This window comes from Leptodactylus fuscus, chromosome 5, assembly GCF_031893055.1.
Source record: "Leptodactylus fuscus isolate aLepFus1 chromosome 5, aLepFus1.hap2, whole genome shotgun sequence".
Taxonomy (NCBI): Eukaryota; Metazoa; Chordata; class Amphibia; order Anura; family Leptodactylidae; genus Leptodactylus; species Leptodactylus fuscus.
Window position 1 is genome coordinate 221752523 of NC_134269.1, and position 27841 is coordinate 221780363.

Sequence of the window (27841 nt, forward strand, 5' to 3'; positions counted from 1 at the left end):
GTAGTATTATAGTAGTTATATTCTTGTACATAGGAGTAGTATTATAGTAGTTATATTCTTATACATAGGAGCAGTATTATAGTAGTTATATTCTTGTACATAGGAGCAGTATTATAGTAGTTATATTCTTGTATATAGGAGTAGTATTATAGTAGTTATATTCTTGTACATAGGAGTAGTATTATAGTAGTTATATTCATGTACATAGTAGTAGTATTATAGTAGTTATATTCCTGTACATAGGAGTAGTATTATAGTAGTTATATTCTTGTACATAGGAGCAGTATTATAGTAGTTATATTCTTGTACATAGGAGGTAGTATTATAGTAGTTATATTCTTGTACATAGGAGCAGTATTATAGTAGTTATATCCTTGTACATAGGAGCAGTATTATAGTAGTTATATTCTTGTACATAGGAGTAGTATTATAGTAGTTATATTCTTGTACATAGGAGTAGTATTATAGTAGTTATATTCTTGTACATAGGAGCAGTATTATAGTAGTTATATTCTTGTACATAGGAGTAGTATTATAGTAGTTATATTCTTGTACATAGGAGCAGTATTATAGTAGTTATATCCTTGTACATAGGAGTAGTATTATAGTAGTTATATTCTTGTATATAGGAGTAGTATTATAGTAGTTATATTCTTGTACATAGGAGCAGTATTATAGTAGTTATATCCTTGTACATAGGAGTAGTATTATAGTAGTTATATTCTTGTATATAGGAGTAGTATTATAGTAGTTATATTCTTGTACATAGGAGTAGTATTATAGTAGTTATATTCTTGTACATAGGAGTAGTATTATAGTAGTTATATTCTTGTACATAGGAGCAGTATTATAGTAGTTATATTCTTGTACATAGGAGCAGTATTATAGTAGTTGTATTCTTGTACATAGGAGCAGTATTATAGTAGTTATATCCTTGTACATAGGAGTAGTATTATAGTAGTTATATTCTTGTACATAGGAGTAGTATTATAGTAGTTATATTCTTGTACATAGGAGTAGTATTATAGTAGTTATATTCTTATACATAGGAGTAGTATTATAGTAGTTATATTCTTGTACATAGGAGCAGTATTATAGTAGTTATATTCCTGTACATAGGAGTAGTATTATAGTAGTTATATTCTTGTACATAGGAGCAGTATTATAGTAGTTATATTCTTGTACATAGGAGGTAGTATTATAGTAGTTATATTCTTGTACATAGGAGCAGTATTATAGTAGTTATATTCTTGTACATAGGAGGTAGTATTATAGTAGTTATATTCTTGTACATAGGAGCAGTATTATAGTAGTTATATTCTTGTACATAGGAGCAGTATTATAGTAGTTATATTCTTGTACATAGGAGTAGTATTATAGTAGTTATATTCTTGTACATAGGAGGTAGTATTATAGTAGTTATATTCTTGTACATAAGAGTAGTATTATAGTAGTTATATTCTTGTACATAGGAGCAGTATTATAGTAGTTATATTCTTGTACATAGGAGCAGTATTATAGTAGTTATATTCTTGTACATAGGGAGCAGTATTATAGTAGTTATATTCTTGTACATAGGCGGTAGTATTATAGTAGTTATATTCTTGTACATAGGAGTAGTATTATAGTAGTTATATTCTTGTACATAGGAGCAGTATTATAGTAGTTATATTCTTGTATATAGGAGTAGTATTATAGTAGTTATATTCTTGTACATAGGCGGTAGTATTATAGTAGTTATATTCTTGTACATAGGAGCAGTATTATAGTAGTTATTTTCTTGTACATAGGAGCAGTATTATAGTAGTTATATTCTTGTACATAGGAGGTAGTATTATAGTAGTTATATCCTTGTACATAGGAGTAGTATTATAGTAGTTATATTCTTGTACATAGGAGTAGTATTATAGTAGTTATATTCCTGTACATAGGAGTAGTATTATAGTAGTTATATTCTTGTACATAGGTGTAGTATTATAGTAGTTATATTCTTGTACATAGGAGGTAGTATTATAGTAGTTATATTCTTGTACATAGGAGTAGTATTATAGTAGTTATATTCTTGTACATAGGAGTAGTATTATAGTAGTTATATTCTTGTACATAGGAGTAGTATTATAGTAGTTATATTCCTGTACATAGGAGTAGTATTATAGTAGTTATATTCCTGTACATAGGAGTAGTATTATAGTAGTTATATTCTTGTACATAGGAGTAGTATTATTGTAGTTATATTCTTGTACATAGGAGTAGTATTATAGTAGTTATATTCTTGTAGATAGGAGTAGTATTATAGTAGTTATATTCTTGTACATAGGAGGTAGTATTATAGTAGTTATATTCTTGTACATAGGAGTAGTATTATAGTAGTTATATTCTTGTACATAGGAGTAGTATTATAGTAGTTATATTCTTGTACATAGGAGTAGTATTATAGTAGTTATATTCTTGTACATAGGAGTAGTATTATAGTAGTTATACTCTTGTAGATAGGAGGTAGTATTATAGTAGTTATATTCTTGTACATAGGAGTAGTATTATAGTAGTTATATTCTTGTACATAGGAGCAGTATTATAGTAGTTATATTCTTGTATATAGGAGTAGTATTATAGTAGTTATATTCTTGTACATAGGCGGTAGTATTATAGTAGTTATATTCTTGTACATAGGAGCAGTATTATAGTAGTTATTTTCTTGTACATAGGAGCAGTATTATAGTAGTTATATTCTTGTACATAGGAGGTAGTATTATAGTAGTTATATCCTTGTACATAGGAGTAGTATTATAGTAGTTATATTCTTGTACATAGGAGTAGTATTATAGTAGTTATATTCCTGTACATAGGAGTAGTATTATAGTAGTTATATTCTTGTACATAGGTGTAGTATTATAGTAGTTATATTCTTGTACATAGGAGGTAGTATTATAGTAGTTATATTCTTGTACATAGGAGTAGTATTATAGTAGTTATATTCTTGTACATAGGAGTAGTATTATAGTAGTTATATTCTTGTACATAGGAGTAGTATTATAGTAGTTATATTCCTGTACATAGGAGTAGTATTATAGTAGTTATATTCCTGTACATAGGAGTAGTATTATAGTAGTTATATTCTTGTACATAGGAGTAGTATTATTGTAGTTATATTCTTGTACATAGGAGTAGTATTATAGTAGTTATATTCTTGTAGATAGGAGTAGTATTATAGTAGTTATATTCTTGTACATAGGAGGTAGTATTATAGTAGTTATATTCTTGTACATAGGAGGTAGTATTATAGTAGTTATATTCTTGTACATAGGAGTAGTATTATAGTAGTTATATTCTTGTACATAGGAGTAGTATTATAGTAGTTATATTCTTGTACATAGGAGTAGTATTATAGTAGTTATATTCTTGTACATAGGAGTAGTATTATAGTAGTTATACTCTTGTAGATAGGAGGTAGTATTATAGTAGTTATATTCTTGTACATAGGAGGTAGTATTATAGTAGTTATATTCTTGTACATAGGAGTAGTATTATAGTAGTTATATTCTTGTACATAGGAGTAGTATTATAGTAGTTATATTCTTGTACATAGGAGCAGTATTATAGTAGTTGTATTCTTGTACATAGGAGCAGTATTATAGTAGTTATATTCTTGTACATAGGAGTAATATTATAGTAGTTATATTCTTGTACATAGGGGTAGTATTATAGTAGTTATATTCTTGTACATAGGAGTAGTATTATAGTAGTTATATTCTTGTACATAGGAGTAGTATTATAGTAGTTATATTCTTATACATAGGAGTAGTATTATAGTAGTTATATTCTTGTACCTAGGAGTAGTATTATAGTAGTTATATTCTTGTACATAGGAGTAGTATTATAGTAGTTGTATTCTTGTACATAGGAGCAGTATTATAGTAGTTATATTCTTGTACATAGGAGTAATATTATAGTAGTTATATTCTTGTACATAGGAGTAGTATTATAGTAGGTATATTCTTGTACATAGGAGTAGTATTATAGTAGTTATATTCTTGTACCTAGGAGTAGTATTATAGTAGTTATATTCTTGTACATAGGAGTAGTATTATAGTAGTTGTATTCTTGTACATAGGAGCAGTATTATAGTAGTTATATTCTTGTACATAGGAGGTAGTATTATAGTAGTTATATTCTTATACATAGGAGTAGTATTATAGTAGTTATATTCTTGTACATAGGAGTAGTATTATAGTAGTTATATTCTTATACATAGGAGTAGTATTATAGTAGTTATATTCTTGTACATAGGAGTAGTATTATAGTAGTTATATTCTTGTACATAGGAGTAGTATTATAGTAGTTATTCTTGTACATAGGAGGTAGTATTATAGTAGTTATATTCTTGTACATAGGGAGCAGTAGTGTAGATTATAATGGTAATATTTTATCTCTTTGTCCCATCAGCAGCACATTGGTATTGGAGTATTAGTATTGGGGTATTTTTTCCCTTTTTTGCTTGTAGGAGAGAATGGAATTTTTAATAAGCCATTAAATGGTTAAACATTAACCCCTCCCCCTTCTCAATATAAAGAAGTACTAAACTCCCAACGCGTAGTTATATAAACAAATACATAACAGAGTTGGGGCCTTGTGCTGCTATTGGGACTAAGGGAGAACCGATATCCACCATACTCTACACTTCCCTTCCGTCCCACCAGCAGCACATTACTGGGGATCTGACTAGAAGAAACCCTTTGAAGAAGGAAGGATATGTGAGGTTACATGAAAGATAAAGCCTGACCTTCTCAGACTCTCTTATCTGATCTTACGGCCAATAGAAACATTGCTTTTAATGTAAGAAATTTACCATCATCCTCTCCGTGTGGGAATTCCGTGACCACTTCAAAACTGTAGACAAATCCCATTGGGGAACTGAGTGGTAAGGAGCGGTCTGATCCTGGATGAACCTTGTAACCAGCGGGGTTATAGAAAACCGCTGACCTAAGCCGACAGACAAGGCTGCAACCTGACCCTTCAAAGTGGAAGGACTAAGGCGTTTGCCCAAGCCGTCCTGAAGGAATTCCAGAATCTCTGGCAGGATCAGAGCTTTCCTTGGCATGATGTCCTGGAGATGTTCCCACTCCGGGCTCAGTTCTCACTCGTAGACTCTACTCTAGTGAGAGAGCACTTACGATGGTTCCCGAGAGTCCATTAGATTGTAATAAGGACTGGTCAACCTCGAGGCTGTCAGATTGTAGGATTTCAGATTCTGGCAGAGCCCGGGCCTCTGGGACACAGGTTCTGAATCGGGGGAAGCCTCAAATATACCCCAGGAGTCATCTTTATGAGAAGAGAAAACCAAGCTCTGCTGGGCCAGAGTAGAATGACGGTGATTACAGAGACTTGGTCCTGTCCGATCATCATCAATGCCCTCTGTATCATGGAGGCTGTAGGGAATACGTATGTCTGCTTGAGCCTCTAAGGGATGGACAGGGCATCCAAAGATAAGGAATTGTCCTCCTTGTATAGAGAGCAGAACTTCTCTACCTTGGCATGGAGTTGGGTTGCCATCAGGTCTAGCTCTGGATTCCCCATTTCAGGGCGATTGCTTGAAGGACCTCTGGATGGAGAGACCATTCCCCTGGACAGTGAAGTCACGACTGATCTGCTCCACCACCATCTTCAGCGACTCTCGGATATGTACGGCAGATGGATGGGTGCAGGTTCTTCTCTACCCAACTCCAGATCTTCCCCACTTTGCTTAGAAGGGGTTGTGAGCGAGTTCCTCCCTGTTCGTTCAAGTAAAGGACGATTGTCATATTGTCTGATCTCACTCGGATTGTCTTGTCTCTTAACTGAACAGCAAAGTGAAGTCGTGTCAAACGCACCGCTCGGAGGTCTCTCCAATTGGCGACATTTTCTCGAGGAAATTCTAAGACCCTTAGGTTGGAATGTTGCTTAGGTGGGATTCCCAACCTGTGAGTGAGGCAGCTGTGGTCAACAGAGTCCGGCGAAGCTGCAACGTGGACTTTCCGTCTCATCAGAATCCACCACTTGACGGACAATCAGCTTCCCGAGACAGGACAAGACTTCTGTGCAGACCGCTGATGCTTCTAGGCCGACAGAACTTCTCTCTGCAGGGGACAAAGACGTCATATTGCCCAAGGCACCGCCTGCAGCCAGTGACATCAGTCCCAAATCTTTCCTGCCTGTCCTGATGGCGATTGGCCAAGGAACCAGGAGGACTTTTGTCGCCTTGATTATTTCTCTCATTAGGCCTAGAAACGTCTTCGGGGTTGCTGCAGAGATTTGAGACTTTTACCAATATATAATCCAACCCAACTGTTGGAGAAATCGTACTGCGGTGCAGTAGGCCCAATATAGCCGGTCATCCAGATAAGGAACAGTCGTGATCCCCTGGACTCTCAGAGTGGGTGGATCCCACATTGGTGAATACGTTGGGTGCTGACGTTATCCCAACATGGAGGTGCGGTAAATTGGAGGTGTCCTCGCCAACTCTCTATGACCACTGCTTAGATATTTCCTGAGAGCAGGAACTACAGAGACATGGAGGTCCAGAGCGGCCATGATATCTCCATGCAGAATTTTCCTTTTGTGATGGCGCTCTCGGGGTATCACAGGTCTGTTATCTTCCTTTCTTTTCATCTCCTGTGGGATTCGGAACCTGGAAGACTGGAGAATAAATCCCAGACCCTGGATGTTGCAGAGGGATCTCCTCTAAGCTGTGATCTCCTCCAGTATTGAGGATTCCGGAGCCTTCTGAGACAGCAGGGAAGTGAGTGACCCGTATAAATCTGTCCTAAAGAAAGTCCCAGCCGTAACCGGAACCATCTCCGAGATCCAGAAATCTGTTAGAAATAGAAAGGTTTAACCTTAGAAATCTAGAAATAAGGCAAAGCATTCTCCACGGGAATTTCATGTCTTGGAGGAGGGAGAAGGTAATAGACATCTGCTGGAGGACTTTCCAGTTGTCACGGGACGGTTGGGGCTCGCTCTTTGTAACCTGGAACGTCCATGTGTCATCTCTTGGAGACAACTCTCCTCTGTGCCGACGTATGCCGTCCATGAAGGGACTTTCTTTTGTCCGCTAGTCTGCCCATAAGTTACCGATCTCCTGCCGTACCATAGGGGGCGCCGGGCAGCCACTTCACCTGGTGGAGAGGCTTCATTGAGATTACCAAGGGCAGTAATTCCTTCGGGGATCTCTTTTTAATGGAGAGGTCGGAGCTTTCTGCCGACCACTTAGTATCCATATCCAACGAGCACTGTTCAGAGGAAGCCGAATACGTTTTCCTTAAGGAACACTCTGCCAGCGATCCATGGAATCCTATAGGTCAGACCCATCCTTAGAGGGTACAAGTGTTCGCCATGGCCACCTTAGGAAGAGGACCCCAAGTCCCAACTGGTCTTAGACATCGGGAAGTGTCTTGAACCTCTCGGATAACAGGCCAGACTTCTCTGGGGGTGGCCATTCAATGGACATAGCTCCTTTAAGCATGTCATCAACTTTGAAGGCCCGACACCCCCTAGAGGTGGAACTAGAGGGTTCCCCGAGGACAACAGCATTTTCGCCAGACACGATGGACTTAAATCATCTCTGAATTTTCTCCAGAGGAAAAAGTGTTTTCACTGTGTCAGAATCCTCAGATGAAGAACGATTTTCCTGTCTGATCCTGAATCCTCGTCAGATTGTACGATAGAAGCGGAGGCCTTGCTGTGGCTCGGACAAATGGGTTAGGTCAAGTCCTTCCTGGTGTCCCAAACCTCATCTGTCATCGTTGGTTCCTCACTGGTGATACGTCACATGACCTAACCCCGAAGGACTCATCACCGCCAGACGCAGAACAAGACAGAGAGAGAATATAAGAAAAGCGCAAGACAACGAGGGATTATGTAGATAATCTTGTTTCCCTTAGTCCTAACAGCGGCACAATGTGGGGTATTTCGTGCCCCTGTGTGCTGGTAGGACAGGCGGAATTTCAATTAGCCAAGTATTAATTTCACATGGCTCGTCCCTTTAAGAGGGCACAGATACCTCCCCCCGCGTGTCAATATCAAAGTAATAATACATACATTTCAAATAAACAACCATGGGGGGGGGGGGGGGGAATCCTTGTGCCGCTGTTAGGACTAAGGGAAACAAGATTATCTACATAATCCCTCGTTCCCTGTCGTCCGTCCCAGCGGCACAATGTGGGGAAATACCGAGTAATCCCCATGTGGGTGGGACATTAAACACAAGCAGAATGTAATACAGTGCGCCCGAAGGCAGTAGCTTCTGAGACGTACTGATCAAGTCGGCAGTGCTTTACAAAAGTCGATTCTGAAGACCAGGATGCTGCTGCACAAATCTGATCCAAGGCAAGAGCCTTGACTTCCGCCCAAGAGGTCGATACTGCCCGTGTTGAGTGGGCCCTTAGGACAGTGGGCGGAGGTAAGTTCTGATTTACAAAAGCCAACTTGATTGCTTCCTTCACCCAGCGGGAGATGGTTGCTTTAGAAGCCTTGTGGCCTTTATGGCCACCTACATAATTTATTAACAAATTCTCAGATCTCCTGAAAGCGCGCATGCGCTGAAGATGAATCTGCAGGTTCCGGACTAAATCTAGGGTATGCCACTTCTCCTCTTCAGGGGAAGTGGGTACTGGAAAAAAAAGGTTGGCAGGCAAATGAGCTGACACACATTTGCCCTAGAAGAAACCTTAGGCCTGAACCCTGGCAGAAATCTCAACTGAACACGGTCTTCAAAGAAGGCAATGTAAGGAGTTTCCGATGAGAGTGCTTGAAGCTCCCCTACTCTTTTTGCCGAGGTGATAGCGAGGAGAAAAGACACCTTATAGGTCAGCCACTTTAGATCCACCTCCTCCAGGGGTTCGAATAGAGCAACACAAAGTGCCGTTAGGACCATGATGAGGTCCCATTGGTGGACAGGAGCAGATACTGCTGGTCTCAGCCTAGTTGCCCCTTTGATAAAGGTGCTCACTAAAGGATCTTGAGACAACCGCCTCCCCAGATAGGCGGACAGAGCGACCACATGTACCTTCAGGGTAGAAGCTGCAAGCCCTCTGTCTAGGTCGTCCTGAAGGAAATCCAGGATCGCCCTCACAGGGGATCGGAGGAGTCCACTTCGTGATCCGTGCACCAGGCCTGGAAAATATTACCGACCCTACGGTAATTCTTATTGGTAGAGTTGGCGCTGGCTAAAGTCCTTAGGACGCCTTGAGACAGTCCTCTATTCCTTAATAGGGACTGGTCAACCTCCAGGCTGTCAGATTGAATCTCCTCAGATCGTGGTGTCTCAGCTCTCCTTGTGTCACCAGATCTGGGAGGGGGGGAAGCCTCCAATACCTGCCTTGACTCATCCACATGAGCTGGGCAAACCAAGTCCTTTTCGGCCAGAACGGGATTGTGGCAATTCCCGAGACTTGTCTGATTTTCATCAATACCTTGGGTATGATGGAAACTGGAGGGAAGATGTATACCAGCCTGAACCTCCATGGGATGGACAGGGCATCCACTGCCAAGGCATTGTCCTCCTGGTACAGAGAGCAGAAGGTTTCCACCTTGGCGTTGAGTCGGGTTGCCATGAGGTCGACGTCTGGAAGGCCCCATGCTTGGACAATCTGTTGGAATATGTCTTGATTGAGAGACCATTCTCCTGATACAGGGATACCCCGACTCAACTGATCCGCTACTATGTTCAGGGAGCCCTTGATGTGAACAGCGGATAGGTGGGACAGATTCTTCTCTGCCCACGTGAAGATCAAGTTCGCCTCTCTCAGTAGGGCTGGAACCCTGGTGCCGCCTTGCTTGTTCAAGTATATTACCGTCGTCATGTTGTCTGACCAGACCTTGACTGACCTCCTTTTGAGAAAAGGGGCGAAGTACTTCAGTGCCAGAAAAACTGCTTTTAGCTCCTTTAGGTTGGAGGTTCCTACCTCCGGATTCCTCCACAGACCGAGGATGGTGCCGCCGTCTAGGTGGGCTCCCCATCCCGTATGGGATGCATCTGTTGTCAACAGGGTCCAACGAGGTTGGACCGAGGACCTTCCGTCTTTCAGGTGTCTCCACCATCTGAGGGAAAGACGGGTAACGGGAGAAAGGCAGATCTTCCTGTGCAGTCCCTGTGGAGATCCGTTCCAGGCTCTCAACACTTCCATCTGAAGGGGACGCAAATGTCATCAAGCCCAAGGGACCGTCTTGGCTGAAGACAACATTAGGCCTAGGACCCGCATGGCGGTGCGGATGGTGACCCACCGAGTCCTGAGAAGGCCCTGCACCGAAGCTTCTATTTCCGCTCACCTTGGACGGGATAGGAAAATCTGCATGCTCTGGGAATCCAGAATAAACTCTAGGAATTTCTTCCGGGTGGATGGCACTATTTCTGACTTCTCCCAATTGATCAGCCAACCCAACTCCTGGAGGAAGGAGATGGCTGTCCGGAGGTGGTGATGGAGAATTGAAGTAGACTGAGCTTTTAAAAGGCAGTCGTCGAGGTAGGGAACCACGAAGAGGCCTTGCAGTCTGAGGGTGGCGGTAACTGGTGCGACCATCTTGGTGAACACGAACGGGGCTGACGATATGCCGAATGGCAGAGTAGGGAATTGAAGATGCTCTCTGTGACCGGTCATAAGAACGGCTATGCGTAGATACTTCCTGTGTGGCAGGAAGATGGGAATATGTAAGTAGGCATCCTTCAGGTCCAGGGTAACCATGACCTCGTCGCACAATAGAAAGTTGGTTACTGAGTCTATGGACTCCATCCTGAATGGCTTTCCCTTTATGAAGAGTGTGAAGAACCGAAGATCTATGATCATCCGCCACCCTCCTGTGGTCTTTGGAACCCGGGTGAATAAACTCCTTGTCCCACTTCTGAAGGAGGGACCCTCTCCAGGGCCCCCTTTGCAAAATATTCTGTCACGGAAGCCTCCAGGCAGTCCTGTTGTAGAGCTGGTAAAACCCACGTAGTGATGAACCGATCCACACGAGGGTGGGAGAACTCTATTGCGTACCCCCGCTGAACAACTTGAAGGACCCATGGATCCAGAATGTGATGATGCCACGCCACAGAAAATTTGGAAAGGCGCCCTCCTACGGGAGAGCTGGTCACAGAAAACGGCGTCTCCTCCAAACCCCTTCTTCTTAGGGTCTTCCTTGGGCGGTATCCCAAGGTTTGAGCGGTATTCAGGGCCATGGCCTTGGAAGCCAGCTTCACCTGCTGTCTTGCTGATTCTCTCAGGAAATCCGTAGCAAGATGGATCTCCTCTATGGACGCCAGGATGTCGTCCCTGTTGACCCCGGAGTCGATGTCCCGCTCCAGACGGTCCAACCGGGCTTGAAGCTTATCAGCTACTTCCATGGAGGCGATGCCCACAGCCGCCTGGGCTGAAGCAGACGAATACGCCTTTACCATCAGTCAGCCCCTCCATCAGGTCGTCCAGCCCCTGGCCGAAAACCTTCCCTGGTTGAAAGGGGAGGGAGCATAAAGAAAATTTGGAGGCGACATCAGCCCACCTTCTTCAGTGTAGAATCCACTCTTCTATCGAGCAAATCTTGGAGGTTTGACCCGTCATCGATGGGCACAACAGTGCAATGGGAAAGTTTTGAGATAGCCAAATCCACTTTGGGCGGAGGACCCCAGCGATCCAGCTGGGAGGAATCAACTGGATATACCGCCCTGGTGGTGACATAAGCTTTCTCCGGCTGCTTCCATTCTTGTTCCATTAGGCTGGCCATGGTGGCGTCCACTTGAAAAACCCTCCACTTTTCAGAGGTGGACGCAGAGGCTTCCCCCTCGCCAACCTGGTCCCACGACCAGATGGCCTTCAGCAGCTTGTTAGTCTTCTCACGATGAAAAATGGGTCTGCTGGAACAGGAGGACTGGTCGTCCGATGATATGGACTCATCCTCCACCTGGAGGCGCTCCAGGCAGGGCAGCGAAACAGAACGCCTCTCATGCACTGTTTCTTGGTGAGCTGAGCCAGTGATGTACGGATATCCTTTAAGGAATCATCCTGAAAAAAACAAGGATACTTAGAAGCCAGAGGGGACCCTACCCCTTTTAGTGGCTAACGTACTCACCATGTACTCCTTGACCCATGCTACCATATCACTGGTAACGGGTTCCTCCGCAGAGGTCCCCTGCATTGCTGGCAGCGTGACCAGTCATAGCCTAGAGGCAAAGGATGACATTCAGGATACTCCCACCATTGGGAGAATTAGCAGACGAAAAAGACTGCACCTACTATCAGGTAGTAGAACGTCACATTCAGTGCAGCCAGATGTCTCCTGTTTGAAGACTTCTTCCGTCTCACTTGATCCCCGGGAGGGGTGGAAGACGAAGACATGACAAAGAACTAGCTTTCAGCGATACCTAAGCATAGGATACGGAACATAAAGGAGTACATTTAAGGAACCATCTAAGGAGACTCACCCAGCTTCAGTCAGACAACTTACCAAACTTCAGTCGAGTTTGCACTAGAACAAGTGTAGATGAAGCAATAACACGAGCCACAACACGGAACCGGCTAGCGGATTAAACTAGCAGGCAATGAGGGAAGCAGCCATGCCCCTGTTTACAGCCCTGTATCCGGAAAGGGGCGTGGCTTAACCAAAAAAAATATGTGAGCTCCGTTCCTTGCCCTCCTGAGAGCACTCTCAGGCCTTATGAGTTGCTCCCTCCCTAGCCAACAGACCCTTGGCACATACCTTGCCTCTATAGCCGCACTGCACCGTTGTCTGCGTGGCCCCGGAGCGGCGGATGCCGAAACCGGAAGTGCCGGTGTCACCTCTATGAGCGTCCAGCCGGGAACCTCCTAGACAGAGAAGGTTCCACGAAAACGGAAGTTCCCCTTCCTGGAGCCGCGCGTACACACCGGTGCGGACCGCGCGCGGCTCCCCAACAAGACGGGACGGCCGGGGACACAGGAGGCAAACATTGTGGGAGGGGGCCAGGGATATACGAAGAAATAAAGGAGCCTTTAGACTTAACCCTCTCCTCCCTGCAGGACTGATACAGAAGCCCAGCAGGCCAGGGCGCTTCACCGAAGACGATGTGAACAGGTGAGAACCTGCAACCCACAACTTCATCATCCCCATTAGGAGGACACAGAGTCCTCTCCACCTGTCCGATCCTTACACAGGACAGAAAACCACACAGGGGGAGGGGGGGGGGGGTATCTGTGCCCTCTTAAAGGGACGAGCCATGTGAAATTAATACTTGGCTAATTAAAATTCCGCCTGTGCTACCAGCACACAGGGGCCCGAAATACCCCCCCACCCCCCATTGTGCCGCTGGTGGGACGACAGGGAATGTCTGATGAAATGACCCTGTACATGCGCAGTGCGCACGCCGCCAAATAACAGAGGAAGCAGCAGACGTATAGCGAAAACATGGAGGAAGATAAAGGCTGCACCGCACACATCTGATGTACAAGAGGGCGGAGTCCTGGCCAGGTCAACTCCTCCCATCAGTATGGGGAAGGGGAGAGAAGAGCTGCGGGACTAGCGATGATGTCATCACGTAAGCAGTGCACAGGACTCCGGCGTCCGCACACAGAGGAGCAGGAGATGGCGAGCAATGAGACAAGCGAAGCTCACAGAGGCGCAAGGGTCAGCGCAGAAACCAAACTGACCGGACGGCGCGCTCACTACAAGCTGCAGCCGAATATCAGGAAACGGACAAGGAGATTTAACCCTTGGAGTCCTGCAGGAACCAAAAGCAGAAAAACAGTCACAAGAGGAGGGAGAACCTCACCCCACACGGGACAGGGGGCTGCGACGGCCTTCCTTATATGGGGGAGGGGCTCATGTTTAACCATTTATTTGATCAGTAGACAGTCCTGTCCGTCCCACCAGCACAACTGGGCAGTGACCCCCCCCCCCCCCCACACACACACACTATTGTACTGCTGTTGGGACGGAAGGGAATCGCTCTCCTCCACGTACCCTCCGGTACACACCACATATGTAGCCATTATTTCTGTCCTATCAGTGCCCCCTGCAGGTGGAGGGCGGTATTACAGGAGATTCCTCTCTTATCCTCCAGTTACATCCAGAGCTGCCGTCTCCATTGCCTCATCTTTACTCTTCTTGCAGCTTCAGCGGTGACTGGAGCAGACACGTAGTGTAGTCATGTCCTGGGCTCCGGGCCCGTTGCGCTCAGTACAGACCCGCGCTCCGCCCCCACAGAAGAGTCACCACCAGCGCTCGGGATCAGCATCCTATTTACAAAAACGGTTTATTCGCACATAATAACCTGATTTTCTGATTTTATTTTTTTTATAAATCTTTTCACTTCTTAAAAATGAGCGAATCCGGCGCGGCGTCCGTGCAAGTCGCGGGCAGCAGCGGTAACAGGAGTGTCGCGGATTAGCTCCGCCTCTTCTATAAATAAAATCCGTCCTGGGTGCAGGGCACGGCCCCTGGCGCGGTCACCGCCCACTCTGCCGCCTCCGACAGGATGAAAAAAAAACAAAAAAAAAAAACAACCAAACAGCGTCTTGTAAATAAAGTTTTGTCCATGAACAATTGGATGACAGTGGTGGCTCCGCCCACCGGACGCAATGAGTAAAGAGTTCAGAAATGGCTCCCAGTGAGCGTAACAGGCTATGTCGTGTCCCGGGTGACTCCGCCCTCCACGCGGCCGCCGCTTACACCATGTTGTTACTCTCTCCGGCTTTATCGACAAGCTGAAACGAGAAGACAAAGGTCAGGTGACGGAAACCGCCAGGCAGAACATCTGACAATGTCATCATAGAAACGCTTCTAATCTAGCAGCCCCGGAAACATGGCGGGGCTGGGGCGACAGCTGCGGGCGGTCAGTGACGGCCGCTGTAGCCTCAGCCAGTGACAGTGATGACACGTACACAGCTCCCATGCAGCAGCAATGATAGAAGAAGAAGACAAGGACATTACCCGCACCGCGCGGCGCTCCGGACCCGTCTATGTGGGCTTTACCAACGGGGGAGGGGGGGAGAAAAACAGAAAGGTTCTTGTAAATTCATCAGGTGGTGACTGGGGGGAGGGGCCCTAATACTGCCCTCCCCCCATTATAGCTGCTGTGTCCTGACAGGGACCTGTGTGTGGGGCCAAGAGCTGACAATCGTGTGATACAATGGAGGGGAGAAGAGGCGCCACCTGCTGGTCACTGACACTCCTCCGCCTGGTCACTGTACACACAGGACACAGCAATCCCATCTCTGCTCCAGAGCGCCCCCCCCCCCGGCTACACCAGTCACTACACACAGGCTACTCCTCTACTGCTCCCTGTTATCAGCCACTAGGACAGGGGTGACAGGAGTGAGAGCTCACCGAGCTGATCCCGGGTAGATTCAGGATGGATCCCAGGACGGGGACTCTCCGAATGAAGCCGATCACCACCGGGAAGAAGCCCCTGTAAGACAGAGCAGAGCGCTGAGCACCGGGCCCCTCCTCCGCCGCACCCCGGGGCCCTGCACCAGCCTTACCTGAACAGCAGGAAGAAGCCATAGATCTCCAGGACCATCCCGATCAGCGGCCACCCGATCAGCACCACAAAGACCCCCCCCAGGAAGAACGCCGTGGCCTTCACCTTGTGTTTCTGGAAGAAGAAGCGGAAGGTCCTCTCCAGGCCGATGACGAAGGCCAAGCCCGCCACGAAGAGAACCTGCAAGAAGAGGTCAGGTGAGGGAGGGGCCCCTGCTGTGCAGCCCCCCCCCCACACGGCCCCTGCTGTGCAGCCCCCCCCCCCCCCCCCACGGCCCCTGCTGTGCAGCCCCCCCCCCCCGCTGTGCAGCCCCCCCCCCCCACGCAGCCCCTGCTGTGCAGCCCCCCCACACACACGGCCCCTGCTATGCAGCCCCCCCCCCCACACACACACACGGCCCCTGCTATGCAGCCCCCCCCGCCCCCTGCTGTGCAGCCCCCCCCCACGCAGCCCCTGCTGTGCAGCCCCCCCACACACACGGCCCCTGCTATGCAGCCCCCCCACACACACACACACGGCCCCTGCTGTGCACCCACCCACACCCCCTGCTGTGCTGCCCCCCCCCCCAAATAGCCCCATCCCCCCCACACTCACATTCCCTATGGCGAGCAGCGCCTTGTCGAAGAACAGCAGCATCCCGAAGAAGAGGAAGAAGACGCCGAAGCCGGTCAGGCCCATCCCGATCTCTGCAGGAAGAAGAGACAGTGTAAGGGGCGCCGCTAATCCATGTTAACAGTACTGACACACTGTAACAAATCCCAACATACACAGCGCTCCAAACGGTCCTGTATACTGTGACACGTCTATGCCGGGGAGGTCCTGTATACTGTGACACGTCTATGCAGGGGAGGTCCTGTATACTGTGACACGTCTATGCCGGGGAGGTCCTGTATACTGTGACACGTCTATGCCGGGGAGGTCCTGTATACTGTGACACGTCTATGCCGGGGAGGTCCTGTATACTGTGACACGTCTATGCCGGGGAGGTCCTGTATACTGTGACACGTCTATGCCGGGGAGGTCCTGTATACTGTGACACGTCTATGCCGGGGAGGTCCTGTATAGTGTGACACGTCTATGCCGGGGAGGTCCTGTATAGTGTGACACGTCTATGCCGGGGAGGTCCTGTATAGTGTGACACGTCTATGCCGGGGAGGTCCTGTATACTGTGACTACCTGACACTTCTCTCCCGCACTGCTCCAGGTGTCAGGGTTGTCACTTTTCTCGCACATCTGTCGCTGTCACTATATTCTCACACCTCAGACGCCGTCAACAGACTGCAGGTCACATGACTACTGTACGGATTGTGTGGGGCCCCCGGTCACCCCTCTGTGTGGCCCCTGGTAGTTTCCTCCGTGCGGCCCCTGGTCGTCCCTCCACGTGGCCCCCGGTTGTCCCTCCATGTGGCCCCTGGTAGTTTCCTCCGTGCGGCCCCTGGTAGTTTCCTCCGTGCGGCCCCCGGTCGTCCCTCTGTGGGGCCCCCGCTCCTCCCTCTGTGCGGCCCCCGCTCCTCCCTCTGTGCGGCCCCCGCTCCTCCCTCTGTGGGGCCCCCGCTCCTCCCTCTGTGCGGCCCCCGCTCCTCCCTCTGTGCGGCCCCCGCTCCTCCCTCTGTGCGGCCCCCGCTCCTCCCTCTGTGCGGCCCCCGCTCCTCCCTCTGTGCGGCCCCCGCTCCTCCCTCTGTGCGGCCCCCGCTCCTCCCTCTGTGCGGCCCCCGCTCCTCCCTCTGTGCGGCCCCCGCTCCTCCCTCTGTGTGGCCCCCGCTCCTCACTCTTTGTGGCCCCCGCTCCTCCCTCTGTGTGGCCCCTCCACCCCTATCCTCTCACCGCGGGGCGCCTCCCAGCCAATGGGATGAGAGCAGGGTTACATACAGTGATTGTCAGCTCCTGGGGCGAGGCTACTAGTCAGAGACGGGACTACAACTCCCAGCAGGCTCTGCCCGCTGCGGCCACCACTGCAGGCTGGGAGTTGTAGTCACCGCTGCTGCCGCTGTCCCCTTACTCTGGGTGTCGGTGAGGGAGATCATGATGGCGCCTCCGGGCGGTGACTGCAGCTCTCGGGGTCCGGGAAACGGAGAGAAACCGGCTGGATGCAACGGCCACGTCTTCCGGAAACACGCAGCGCGGCGCCGAGCCGACAGCCAATCACGGCTCAATACGGCGAGCCCCTCCCACCGGTGGGAGGAGAGTTGAAATCACAGGCACCAATCAGAGAGCGGAGCGGCTCTGTCAGTCCGACCAATCCGCAGAGGCGCCTCTGATGACGTGTATATTAGGCGCGGCTTGTGATTGGTCAGTGCTGGACAGATGCCGGCGGCGGCCTGTGAGTGGCGGGAGAGGTGCCCGGTGTGCCCGGTACAGGCTCGGCAGGGGGTGGCGTCAGTGTAGCCCTGTAGTCATGTGATGCAAGAACAGGAAGACTCCATGGTTTATGTCCTGATGGAACTCCCCTTTAAGTAGTGCAGCCAGTCACAGCCAGGGGGCGCCCCTTATCTCAGTGTGGCTGCCATTGCGCTCCCCTCAGCTTTCCGGGATGAATAGACTTTCATAGTCAGGTGACCTCGGGTGTGAGGGGTGAAGGCGGCCATAATGGAGTCCGCAGGGGGAGGGGCAGTGTCTGCCATCTGTGACCGCCATGTTTCCGCTTTCTTTACAGAGTGACCTAGAAGATGGCGAGCGAGGAGCTTCCAGGTACGTAAGGCGGGAGGTCTGACCATTGGCGCAGGCTTCTCTGAGGCTTTGGGTGTGACTAGAGAAGACTCCGCCCTCTGGAGATGATGACTGTGACTTGTTCCCGCCCCCAGCGCTGGTGGACGAGTTGGACGCGGTGACTACGGAGCTGCAGGCCATCGAGGTCCAGATCCAGGAGCTGCTGGAGAGACAACAGGAGCTGCAGCAGAGGAAGAAGGCGCTGACCGCCAAGATCCGGAGACTGTCCGAGGACGACGACGGGGCCACGAGCAGCGCTCAGGAGCCCGCGCAGGACTGGAACCGACAGGGTGTGTCAGACACTGGTGGTGGGGGGGATGTAATGGCAGTGTATGGGTTCTCACCCAGCTTTCCCAGAGCCCTGAGTGGCAGCAGGAGTATCCGTCATTGTGTAGCCAGGCGGTTTCCCTGCTGTTACCCAGCTTTCCCAGAGCCCTGAGCGGCAGGAGGAGAATCCGTCATTGTGTAGCCAGGCAGCTTTCCCTTGTTACCCAGCTTTCCCAGAGCCCTGAGCGGCAGGAGGAGAATCCGTCATTGTGTAGCCAGGCAGCTTTCCCTTGTTACCCAGCTTTCCCAGAGCCCTGAGTGGCAGGAGGAGAATCCGTCATTGTGTAGCCAGGCAGCTTTCCCCTGTTACCCAGCTTTCCCAGAGTCCTGAGCGGCAGGAGGAGAATCCGTCATTGTGTAGCCAGGCAGCTTTCCCTTGTTACTCAGCTTTCCCAGAGTCCTGAGCGGCAGGAGGAGAAGCCGTCATTGTGTAGCCAGGCAGCTTTCCCCTGTTACCCAGCTTTCCCAGAGTCCTGAGCGGCAGGAGGAGTATCCGTCATTGTGTAGCCAGGCAGCTTTCCCCTGTTACCCAGCTTTCCCAGAGCCCTGAGTGGCACCAGGAGAATCGGTCATTGTGTAGCCAGGCAGCTTTCCCTTGTTACTCAGCTTTCCCAGAGCCCTGAGTGGCACCAGGAGAATCGGTCATTGTGTAGCCAGGCAGCTTTCCCCTGTTACTCAGCTTTCCCAGAGCCCTGAGCGGCAGGAGGAGTATCCGTCATTGTGTAGCCAGGCAGCTTTCCCCTGTTACCCAGCTTTCCCAGAGCCCTGAGTGGCAGGAGGAGAATCCGTCATTGTGTAGCCAGGCAGCTTTCCCCTGTTACCCAGCTTTCCCAGAGCCCTGAGCGGCAGGAGGAGAATCCGTCATTGTGTAGCCAGGCAGCTTTCCCAGAGTCCTGAGTGGCAGGAGGAGAATCCGTCATTGTGTAGCCAGGCAGCTTTCCCCTGTTACCCAGCTTTCCCAGAGCCCTGAGTGGCAGGAGGAGAATCCGTCATTGTGTAGCCAGGCAGCTTTCCCCTGTTACCCAGCTTTCCCAGAGCCCTGAGCGGCAGGAGGAGAATCCGTCATTGTGTAGCCAGGCAGCTTTCCCAGAGTCCTGAGTGGCAGGAGGAGAATCCGTCATTGTGTAGCCAGGCAGCTTTCCCCTGTTACCCAGCTTTCCCAGAGCCCTGAGTGGCAGGAGGAGAATCCGTCATTGTGTAGCCAGGCAGCTTTCCCAGAGTCCTGAGTGGCAGGAGGAGAATCCGTCATTGTGTATCCAGGCAGCTTTCCCAGAGTCCTGAGTGGCAGGAGGAGAATCAGGCATTGTGTAGCCAGGTGGGTTTCCCCTGTGACCCAGCTTTCCCAGAGCCCTGAGTGGCACCAGGAGAATCAAGCATTGTGTAGCCAGGCGGTTTCCCTGCTGTGACCGGCTCACCCTACACCAGTACCCAGGAGTGGGCGGAGACTGGGGCTGATTAACCCTTTCCCAGCTATGTTACATTCTCAGTGTCAGATGGCTCCTCCCTCATCCCGAGCTGAGGAGTCTGGAGGGAGGGGCATTGGAGGTGTGGTCACCATTACTCTGGCCCCTCCCATAGTGCCCTGCAGTACTCCGCTACACCAGATGTGGCGCCATCTCCCTCCTTTACACCACGTCATTCTTACACGTTCTCCTCGTTGTCTTGTAGATTTCTCCTGGTCACAGAAGGTGAAGGAGCAGCTGCAGAAATCCTTCCAGCTCGAAACCTTCCGGAAGCTACAGCTGGAGACCATCAACGCCACCATGGCCGGCAAAGACGTCTTCCTGATCATGCCGACGGGCGGGGGGAAGAGTCTGTGCTACCAGTTACCGGCGGTGTGCTCCCAAGGTGCGGCTGACCGGGTGGTGTACATGGCGGCTCCAGCAGGGGGCGTGTGTGTGTCACTGACCGTGTCTCCCGTTTCTCGCTCAGGGTTGACCCTGGTGATCTGTCCGCTGGTGTCCCTGATGGAGGATCAGCTCATGGTCCTGGAGCGTCTGGGGGTCTCGGCCACGTCCCTGAACGCCGCCAGCAGTAAGGTCTGTGGCCCTAGGATGAGGACACGCCCTCCCGCTGTGCGACACTGAACTCCTCCCCCTTGTCTGTCTCGCAGGATCATGTGAAATGGGTGCACGGAGAGATGATTGACAGGAACTCCCGGCTGAAGCTTCTCTACGTCACCCCCGAAAAAATCGCCAAGAGCAAACTGTTCATGTCCCGTCTGGAGAAGGCGTATCAGGCGGGGCGGCTGGCGCGGGTCGCCATCGATGAGGTTCACTGCTGCAGCCAATGGGGGCACGACTTCCGTCCTGGTGAGAGTCCTGTGACTGGTGGGGGAGGGGGGATGATGATGGTGATGATGGTGATGATGATGTGACCGTCTCCCTCCAGACTACAAGACTCTGGGCATCCTGAAGAGACAGTTCCCCAAGGCCCCGCTGATGGGACTGACCGCCACCGCCACCAGCCACGTCCTGAAGGACGCCCAGAAGATCCTGTGTGTGCCGAGGCCGCTCACCTTCACCGCTTCCTTCAACAGACCCAACCTGTTCTATGAGGTAGGGGGCAGCGGGGAGCCCCCCGATCTATGGCCTGAGGCTGCACCACTGAGGCGCCCTCTTCTGCACCACTGAGGCGCCCTCTTCTGCACCACTGAGGCGCCCTCTTCTCCTGCACCACTGAGGCGCCCTCTTCTCCTGCACCACTGAGGCGCCCTCTTCTCCTGCACCACTGAGGCGCCCTCTTCTCCTGCACCACTGAGGCGCCCTCTTCTCCTGCACCACTGAGGCGCCCTCTTCTCCTGCACCACTGAGGCGCCCTCTTCTCCTGCACCACTGAGGCGCCCTCTTCTCCTGCACCACTGAGGTGCCCTCTTCTCCTGCACCACTGAGGTGCCCTCTTCTCCTGCACCACTGAGGCGCCCTCTTCTCCTGCACCACTGAGGCGCCCTCTTCTCCTGCACCACTGAGGCGCCCTCTTCTCCTGCACCACTGAGGCGCCCTCTTGTTCCTACGTGTGGACGTCTCAGTAGTGCAGCCTCACATCTCTCACCACCGAGTCTTTGTCTTCCAGGTGCGGCCTAAGCCCTCCTCCTCCAATGACTTCATAGAGGATGTGGTGAAGCTGATTAATGGCCGCTACAAGGGGCAGTCAGGTGATGTATTGGGGCCCCTGGGAGCCCTGCACCCTACACCACGCCCTTCTCCGCTCCCTCATTAACCCTTCATGTTCTTCTCCTTCAGGAATCGTTTATTGCTTCTCCCAGAAAGACTCAGAACAAGTTACAATAAGTCTCCAAAAGCTGGGCGTCCGAGCCGGAACCTACCACGCCAACATGGAGGCGCGCGACAAGACCAAAGTGCACACGCTCTGGACCGAGGACAAGATCCAGGTGAGCCGCGGAAAGCTGGGTGGCTGCAATGCAGCAATATAATATACTGGAATATACTGCTGGTCACTCAGCTTTCCCAGAACAAGATCAATGTATCGGGAACTAATGAGCTTTGTGGGTCTGGTATTTTTGACCTGCGGAAGGCGCCAGAGATGAGGGGTCACTATAATCCGATCCGTCGCTTCCTCAGGTTGTCGTGGCCACCGTGGCGTTTGGTATGGGGATCGATAAAGCGGACGTAAGATTTGTAATCCATCACACAATGAGCAAATCCATGGAGAACTATTACCAGGAGAGCGGGCGAGCAGGTGAGAGCGACTACTGACAACCAGCTGTATATACCATGTCTGAGAGGTTGTCACAGCCCCGCCCCCTGTTACTGACAACCAGCCTGTATATATCATGTCTGAGAGGTAGTCACAGCCCCGCCCCCTGTTACTGACAACCAGCCTGTATATATCATGTCTGAGAGGTAGTCACAGCCCCGCCCCCTGTTACTGACAACCAGCTGTATATACCATGTCTGAGAGGTTGTCACAGCCCCGCCCCCTGTTACTGACAACCAGCTGTATATACCATGTCTGAGAGGTAGTCACAGCCCCGCCCCCTGTTACTGACAACCAGCCTGTATATATCATGTCTGAGAGGTAGTCACAGCCCCGCCCCCTGTTACTGACACCCAGCTGTATATATCATGTCTGAGAGGTAGTCACAGCCCCGCCCCCTGTTACTGACAACCAGCTGTATATATCATGTCTGAGAGGTAGTCACAGCCCCGCCCCCTGTTACTGACAACCAGCCTGTATATACCATGTCTGAGAGGTAGTCACAGCCCCGCCCCCTGTTACTGACAACCAGCTGTATATATCATGTCTGAGAGGTAGTCACAGCCCCGCCCCCTGTTACTGACAACCAGCCTGTATATACCATGTCTGAGAGGTAGTCACAGCCCCGCCCCCTGTTACTGACAACCAGCCTGTATATATCATGTCTGAGAGGTAGTCACAGCCCCGCCCCCTGTTACTGACAACCAGCTGTATATATCATGTCTGAGAGGTAGTCACAGCCCCGCCCCCTGTTACTGACAACCAGCCTGTATATATCATGTCTGAGAGGTAGTCACAGCCCCGCCCCCTGTTACTGACAACCAGCTGTATATACCATGTCTGAGAGGTAGTCACAGCCCCGCCCCCTGTTACTGACAACCAGCTGTATATATCATGTCTGAGAGGTAGTCACAGCCCCGCCCCCTGTTACTGACAACCAGCCTGTATATATCATGTCTGAGAGGTAGTCACAGCCCCGCCCCCTGTTACTGACAACCAGCTGTATATACCATGTCTGAGAGGTAGTCACAGCCCCGCCCCCTCTAACTGACAACCAGCTGTATATATCATGTCTGAGAGGTAGTCACAGCCCCGCCCCCTGTTACTGACAACCAGCCTGTATATATCATGTCTGAGAGGTAGTCACAGCCCCGCCCCCTGTTACTGACAACCAGCTGTATATATCATGTCTGAGAGGTAGTCGCAGCCCCGCCCCCTGTTACTGACAACCAGCCTGTATATATCATGTCTGAGAGGTTGTCACAGCCCCGCCCCCTGTTACTGACAACCAGCCTGTATATATCATGTCTGAGAGGTAGTCACAGCCCCGCCCCCTGTTACTGACAACCAGCTGTATATATCATGTCTGAGAGGTAGTCACAGCCCCGCCCCCTGTTACTGACAACCAGCTGTATATATCATGTCTGAGAGGTAGTCACAGCCCCGCCCCCTGTTACTGACAACCAGCTGTATATACCATGTCTGAGAGGTAGTCACAGCCCCGCCCCCTGTTACTGACAACCAGCTGTATATACCATGTCTGAGAGGTAGTCACAGCCCCGCCCCCTGTTACTGACAACCAGCCTGTATATATCATGTCTGAGAGGTAGTCACAGCCCCGCCCCCTGTTACTGACAACCAGCTGTATATACCATGTCTGAGAGGTAGTCACAGCCCCGCCCCCTGTTACTGACAACCAGCCTGTATATATCATGTCTGAGAGGTAGTCACAGCCCCGCCCCCTGTTACTGACAACCAGCTGTATATATCATGTCTGAGAGGTAGTCACAGCCCCGCCCCCCGTTACTGACAACCAGCCTGTATATATCATGTCTGAGAGGTAGTCACAGCCCCGCCCCCTGTTACTGACAACCAGCCTGTATATACCATGTCTGAGAGGTAGTCACAGCCCCGCCCCCTGTTACTGACAACCAGCCGTATATATCATGTGTGAGAGGTAGTCACAGCCCCGCCCCCTGTTACTGACAACCAGCCTGTATATACCATGTCTGAGAGGTAGTCACAGCCCCGCCCCCTGTTACTGACAACCAGCCGTATATATCATGTGTGAGAGGTAGTCACAGCCCCGCCCCCTGTTACTGACAACCAGCCTGTATATATCATGTCTGAGAGGTAGTCACAGCCCCGCCCCCTGTTACTGACAACCAGCCTGTATATACCATGTCTGAGAGGTAGTCACAGCCCCGCCCCCTGTTACTGACAACCGGCCTGTATATACCATGTCTGAGAGGTAGTCACAGCCCCGCCCCCTGTTACTGACAACCAGCTGTATATATCATGTCTGAGAGGTAGTCACAGCCCCGCCCCCTGTTACTGACAACCAGCCTGTATATATCATGTCTGAGAGGTAGTCACAGCCCCGCCCCCTGTTACTGACAACCAGCCTGTATATATCATGTCTGAGAGGTAGTCACAGCCCCGCCCCCTGTTACTGACAACCAGCCTGTATATACCATGTCTGAGAGGTAGTCACAGCCCCGCCCCCTGTTACTGACAACCAGCTGTATATATCATGTCTGAGAGGTAGTCACAGCCCCGCCCCCTGTTACTGACAACCAGCTGTATATATCATGTCTGAGAGGTAGTCACAGCCCCGCCCCCTGTTACTGACAACCAGCCTGTATATACCATGTCTGAGAGGTAGTCACAGCCCCGCCCCCTGTTACTGACAACCAGCCGTATATATCATGTCTGAGAGGTAGTCACAGCCCCGCCCCCTGTTACTGACAACCAGCCTGTATATACCATGTCTGAGAGGTAGTCACAGCCCCGCCCCCTGTTACTGACAACCAGCTGTATATACCATGTCTGAGAGGTAGTCACAGCCCCGCCCCCTGTTACTGACAACCAGCCTGTATATATCATGTCTGAGAGGTAGTCACAGCCCCGCCCCCTGTTACTGACAACCAGCTGTATATACCATGTCTGAGAGGTAGTCACAGCCCCGCCCCCTGTTACTGACAACCAGCTGTATATACCATGTCTGAGAGGTAGTCACAGCCCCGCCCCCTGTTACTGACAACCAGCCTGTATATATCATGTCTGAGAGGTAGTCACAGCCCCGCCCCCTGTTACTGACAACCAGCCTGTATATACCATGTCTGAGAGGTAGTCACAGCCCCGCCCCCTGTTACTGACAACCAGCTGTATATACCATGTCTGAGAGGTAGTCACAGCCCCGCCCCCTGTTACTGACAACCAGCCTGTATATATCATGTCTGAGAGGTAGTCACAGCCCCGCCCCCTGTTACTGACAACCGGCCTGTATATACCATGTCTGAGAGGTAGTCACAGCCCCGCCCCCTGTTACTGACAACCAGCTGTATATATCATGTCTGAGAGGTAGTCACAGCCCCGCCCCCTGTTACTGACAACCAGCCTGTATATATCATGTCTGAGAGGTAGTCACAGCCCCGCCCCCTGTTACTGACAACCAGCTGTATATATCATGTCTGAGAGGTAGTCACAGCCCCGCCCCCTGTTACTGACAACCAGCCTGTATATATCATGTCTGAGAGGTAGTCACAGCCCCGCCCCCTGTTACTGACAACCAGCTGTATATACCATGTCTGAGAGGTAGTCACAGCCCCGCCCCCTGTTACTGACAACCAGCTGTATATATCATGTCTGAGAGGTAGTCACAGCCCCGCCCCCTGTTACTGACAACCAGCTGTATATATCATGTCTGAGAGGTAGTCACAGCCCCGCCCCCTGTTACTGACAACCAGCTGTATATATCATGTCTGAGAGGTAGTCACAGCCCCGCCCCCTGTTACTGACAACCAGCCTGTATATACCATGTCTGAGAGGTAGTCACAGCCCCGCCCCCTGTTACTGACAACCAGCTGTATATACCATGTCTGAGAGGTAGTCACAGCCCCGCCCCCTGTTACTGACAACCAGCCTGTATATACCATGTCTGAGAGGTAGTCACAGCCCCGCCCCCTCTCTCTGTATACACAGGCCGGGATGAGCAGCGTGCAGACTGTATACTGTACTCGGGGTTCGGCGACATCTTCCGGATCAGCTCGATGGTTGTGATGGAGAATGTGGGTCAGCAGAAGCTTTATGACATGGTCGGTTACTGTCAGGAGATGAAGAGGTCGGTGCTCTGGACTGTACCATGTTGGGGATGTACATGGGGGGGGGGAGTTGTCGCCCCTTTGTATGACACACGTGTTCCCGTGTCCCGCCAGGTGCAGACGTGTCCTTATAGCGCAGCACTTTGATGAAGTTTGGGACTCGGCCCTGTGTAACCGGATGTGTGACAACTGCTGCGGCAAGAGGAGTGAGTATAGGCGCAGGGGGCGGGGCCTGCAGGACGCCATTTGTGCAGGGGCGGGGCCTTATCCCTTTGCTTTGCAGACTGTGAGCAGGTGGACATCTCGGACTATGGCAGAGACATCGTGAAGATCCTGCGCCAGGCCGAGCAGATGGACGAGAAGCTGACGCCGCTGAAGCTCATGGACGCCTGGAGCGGGAAGGGGGCCGCCAAACTGCGCGTCGCTCAAGTCCTGCCCCCGAAACTGCCCCGCGGCGAGCTGGAGAGAATCATCACCCACCTGCTGCTCCACAAATACATCCGGTAAGGAGACACTACCACTCCCATCATCTGCACCACCGATACACTGCAACTAACCCGCAGCTGTGACCGCAGGGAAGACTTCAGCTTCACCGCCTACGCCACCATATCCTACATGAAGGAGGGGCCTAAAGCAACGCTGCTGCGGGGAGAGAAGCATCCCCTCATCATCCACATGAGACGGGCGGGGAACAACGCAACCAAGGTGACTGCCGGGTGGGGGGGAGCGATACGGAGAGAGGCGGGGACGACGGGAGCGACGCGGGGACGACGGGAGCGAGGCGGGGACGACGGGAGCGAGGCGGGGACGACGGGAGCGAGGCGGGGAGAGGCGGGAGCGAGGCGGGGACGACGGGAGCGAGGCGGGGACGACGGGAGCGAGGCGGGGAGAGGCGGGAGCGACGCGGGGACGGGCGGGAGCGACGCGGGGACGGGCGGGGATGATGGGAGCGATACGCGGAGATTATATTGTCAGGGATGACGGGAGCGATACGCGGAGAGATAGGGATCACAGGGATGACGGGAGCGATACGGAGAGATTATATTGTCAGGGATGACGGGAGCGATACGCGGAGAGATAGGGATCACAGGGATGACGGGAGCGACGCGCGGACAGGTAGGGATCACAGGGATGACGGGAGCGATACGCGGAGATTATATTGTCAGGGATGACGGGAGCGATACGCGGAGAGATAGGGATCACAGGGATGACGGGAGTTTTCTTTGGTCTCCCCCGCAGGTGACCTCTCCCAAGTCTTCCACCTCTCAGCAGAAGAGTCCGGCAAGTTCCTCTAAGTCTCGGCCTGGAAAGAGCAGCGGTGGCCACAAGCGTCCGCCCGTCCTGAGCAGCCCCCCGGCCAAGAAGCACTGCAGCTCCCCTGACACCTCCATAGTCAGTGACTAACACTTTATATCCTCCCAGTGGTGGGGGCGGAGCTTTGCTGGTGATGTCACTGACGTGTTGCAGTATGGCAGACTCACTCCCCCGATCATGTGATCAGTATTAGAGGGGGCGGAGCCTG

The 27841-nt window shown here is 50.8% G+C and overlaps 3 protein-coding genes across 5 annotated transcripts in view; 2 read left to right on the forward strand and 1 right to left on the reverse strand.

Annotated features, from left to right (window-relative positions):
* The window catches only part of ABCC9 (ATP binding cassette subfamily C member 9), a 78716-nt gene extending 71972 nt beyond the window's left edge, over positions 1–6744 (forward strand). Inside the window, 3 exon segments of the mRNA XM_075275510.1 lie at positions 5580–5679; positions 5942–6161; positions 6517–6744. Coding sequence (XP_075131611.1) covers positions 5580–5679; positions 5942–6161; positions 6517–6744 — 548 coding nt within the window.
* Positions 1–17599, reverse strand: part of GOLT1B (golgi transport 1B) — a 266853-nt gene extending 249254 nt beyond the window's left edge. Inside the window, exons 1-5 of one of the 2 annotated variants that reach the window (XM_075275488.1) lie at positions 17466–17599; positions 16061–16152; positions 15468–15646; positions 15313–15394; positions 14251–14690 (exon numbers count right to left, since the gene is read on the reverse strand). In XM_075275488.1, the coding sequence (XP_075131589.1) occupies positions 14652–14690; positions 15313–15394; positions 15468–15646; positions 16061–16152; positions 17466–17490 (417 nt within the window). In that variant the 5' untranslated portion in view covers positions 17491–17599 and the 3' untranslated portion in view covers positions 14251–14651. Of the gene's footprint in view, positions 1–14250; positions 14691–15296; positions 15395–15467; positions 15647–16060; positions 16153–17465 lie in introns of those variants that run through there. The other variant, XM_075275489.1, reaches the window with a different exon arrangement.
* Positions 17600–17864: 265 nt separating this feature from the next.
* On the forward strand, positions 17865–27822 carry RECQL (RecQ like helicase). 2 transcript variants are annotated; one of them, XM_075275490.1, is made up of 15 exons: positions 17865–18018; positions 18120–18154; positions 18268–18462; positions 20168–20347; positions 20432–20538; positions 20613–20811; positions 20891–21057; positions 21572–21653; positions 21742–21890; positions 22081–22198; positions 26201–26339; positions 26434–26525; positions 26603–26822; positions 26895–27024; positions 27559–27822. In XM_075275490.1, exons 2-15 carry the CDS (start codon positions 18133–18135, stop codon positions 27721–27723), a joined length of 1965 nt encoding a protein of 654 aa, XP_075131591.1. In that variant the 5' UTR covers positions 17865–18018; positions 18120–18132; the 3' UTR covers positions 27724–27822. The 2 variants fall into 2 exon arrangements, with proteins under 2 accessions (XP_075131591.1, XP_075131592.1); XM_075275491.1 differs by lacking the exons at positions 17865–18018; positions 26895–27024 and having other exon boundaries at positions 18091–18154; positions 27559–27646.
* The last annotated feature ends 19 nt before the right edge of the window (positions 27823–27841 follow it).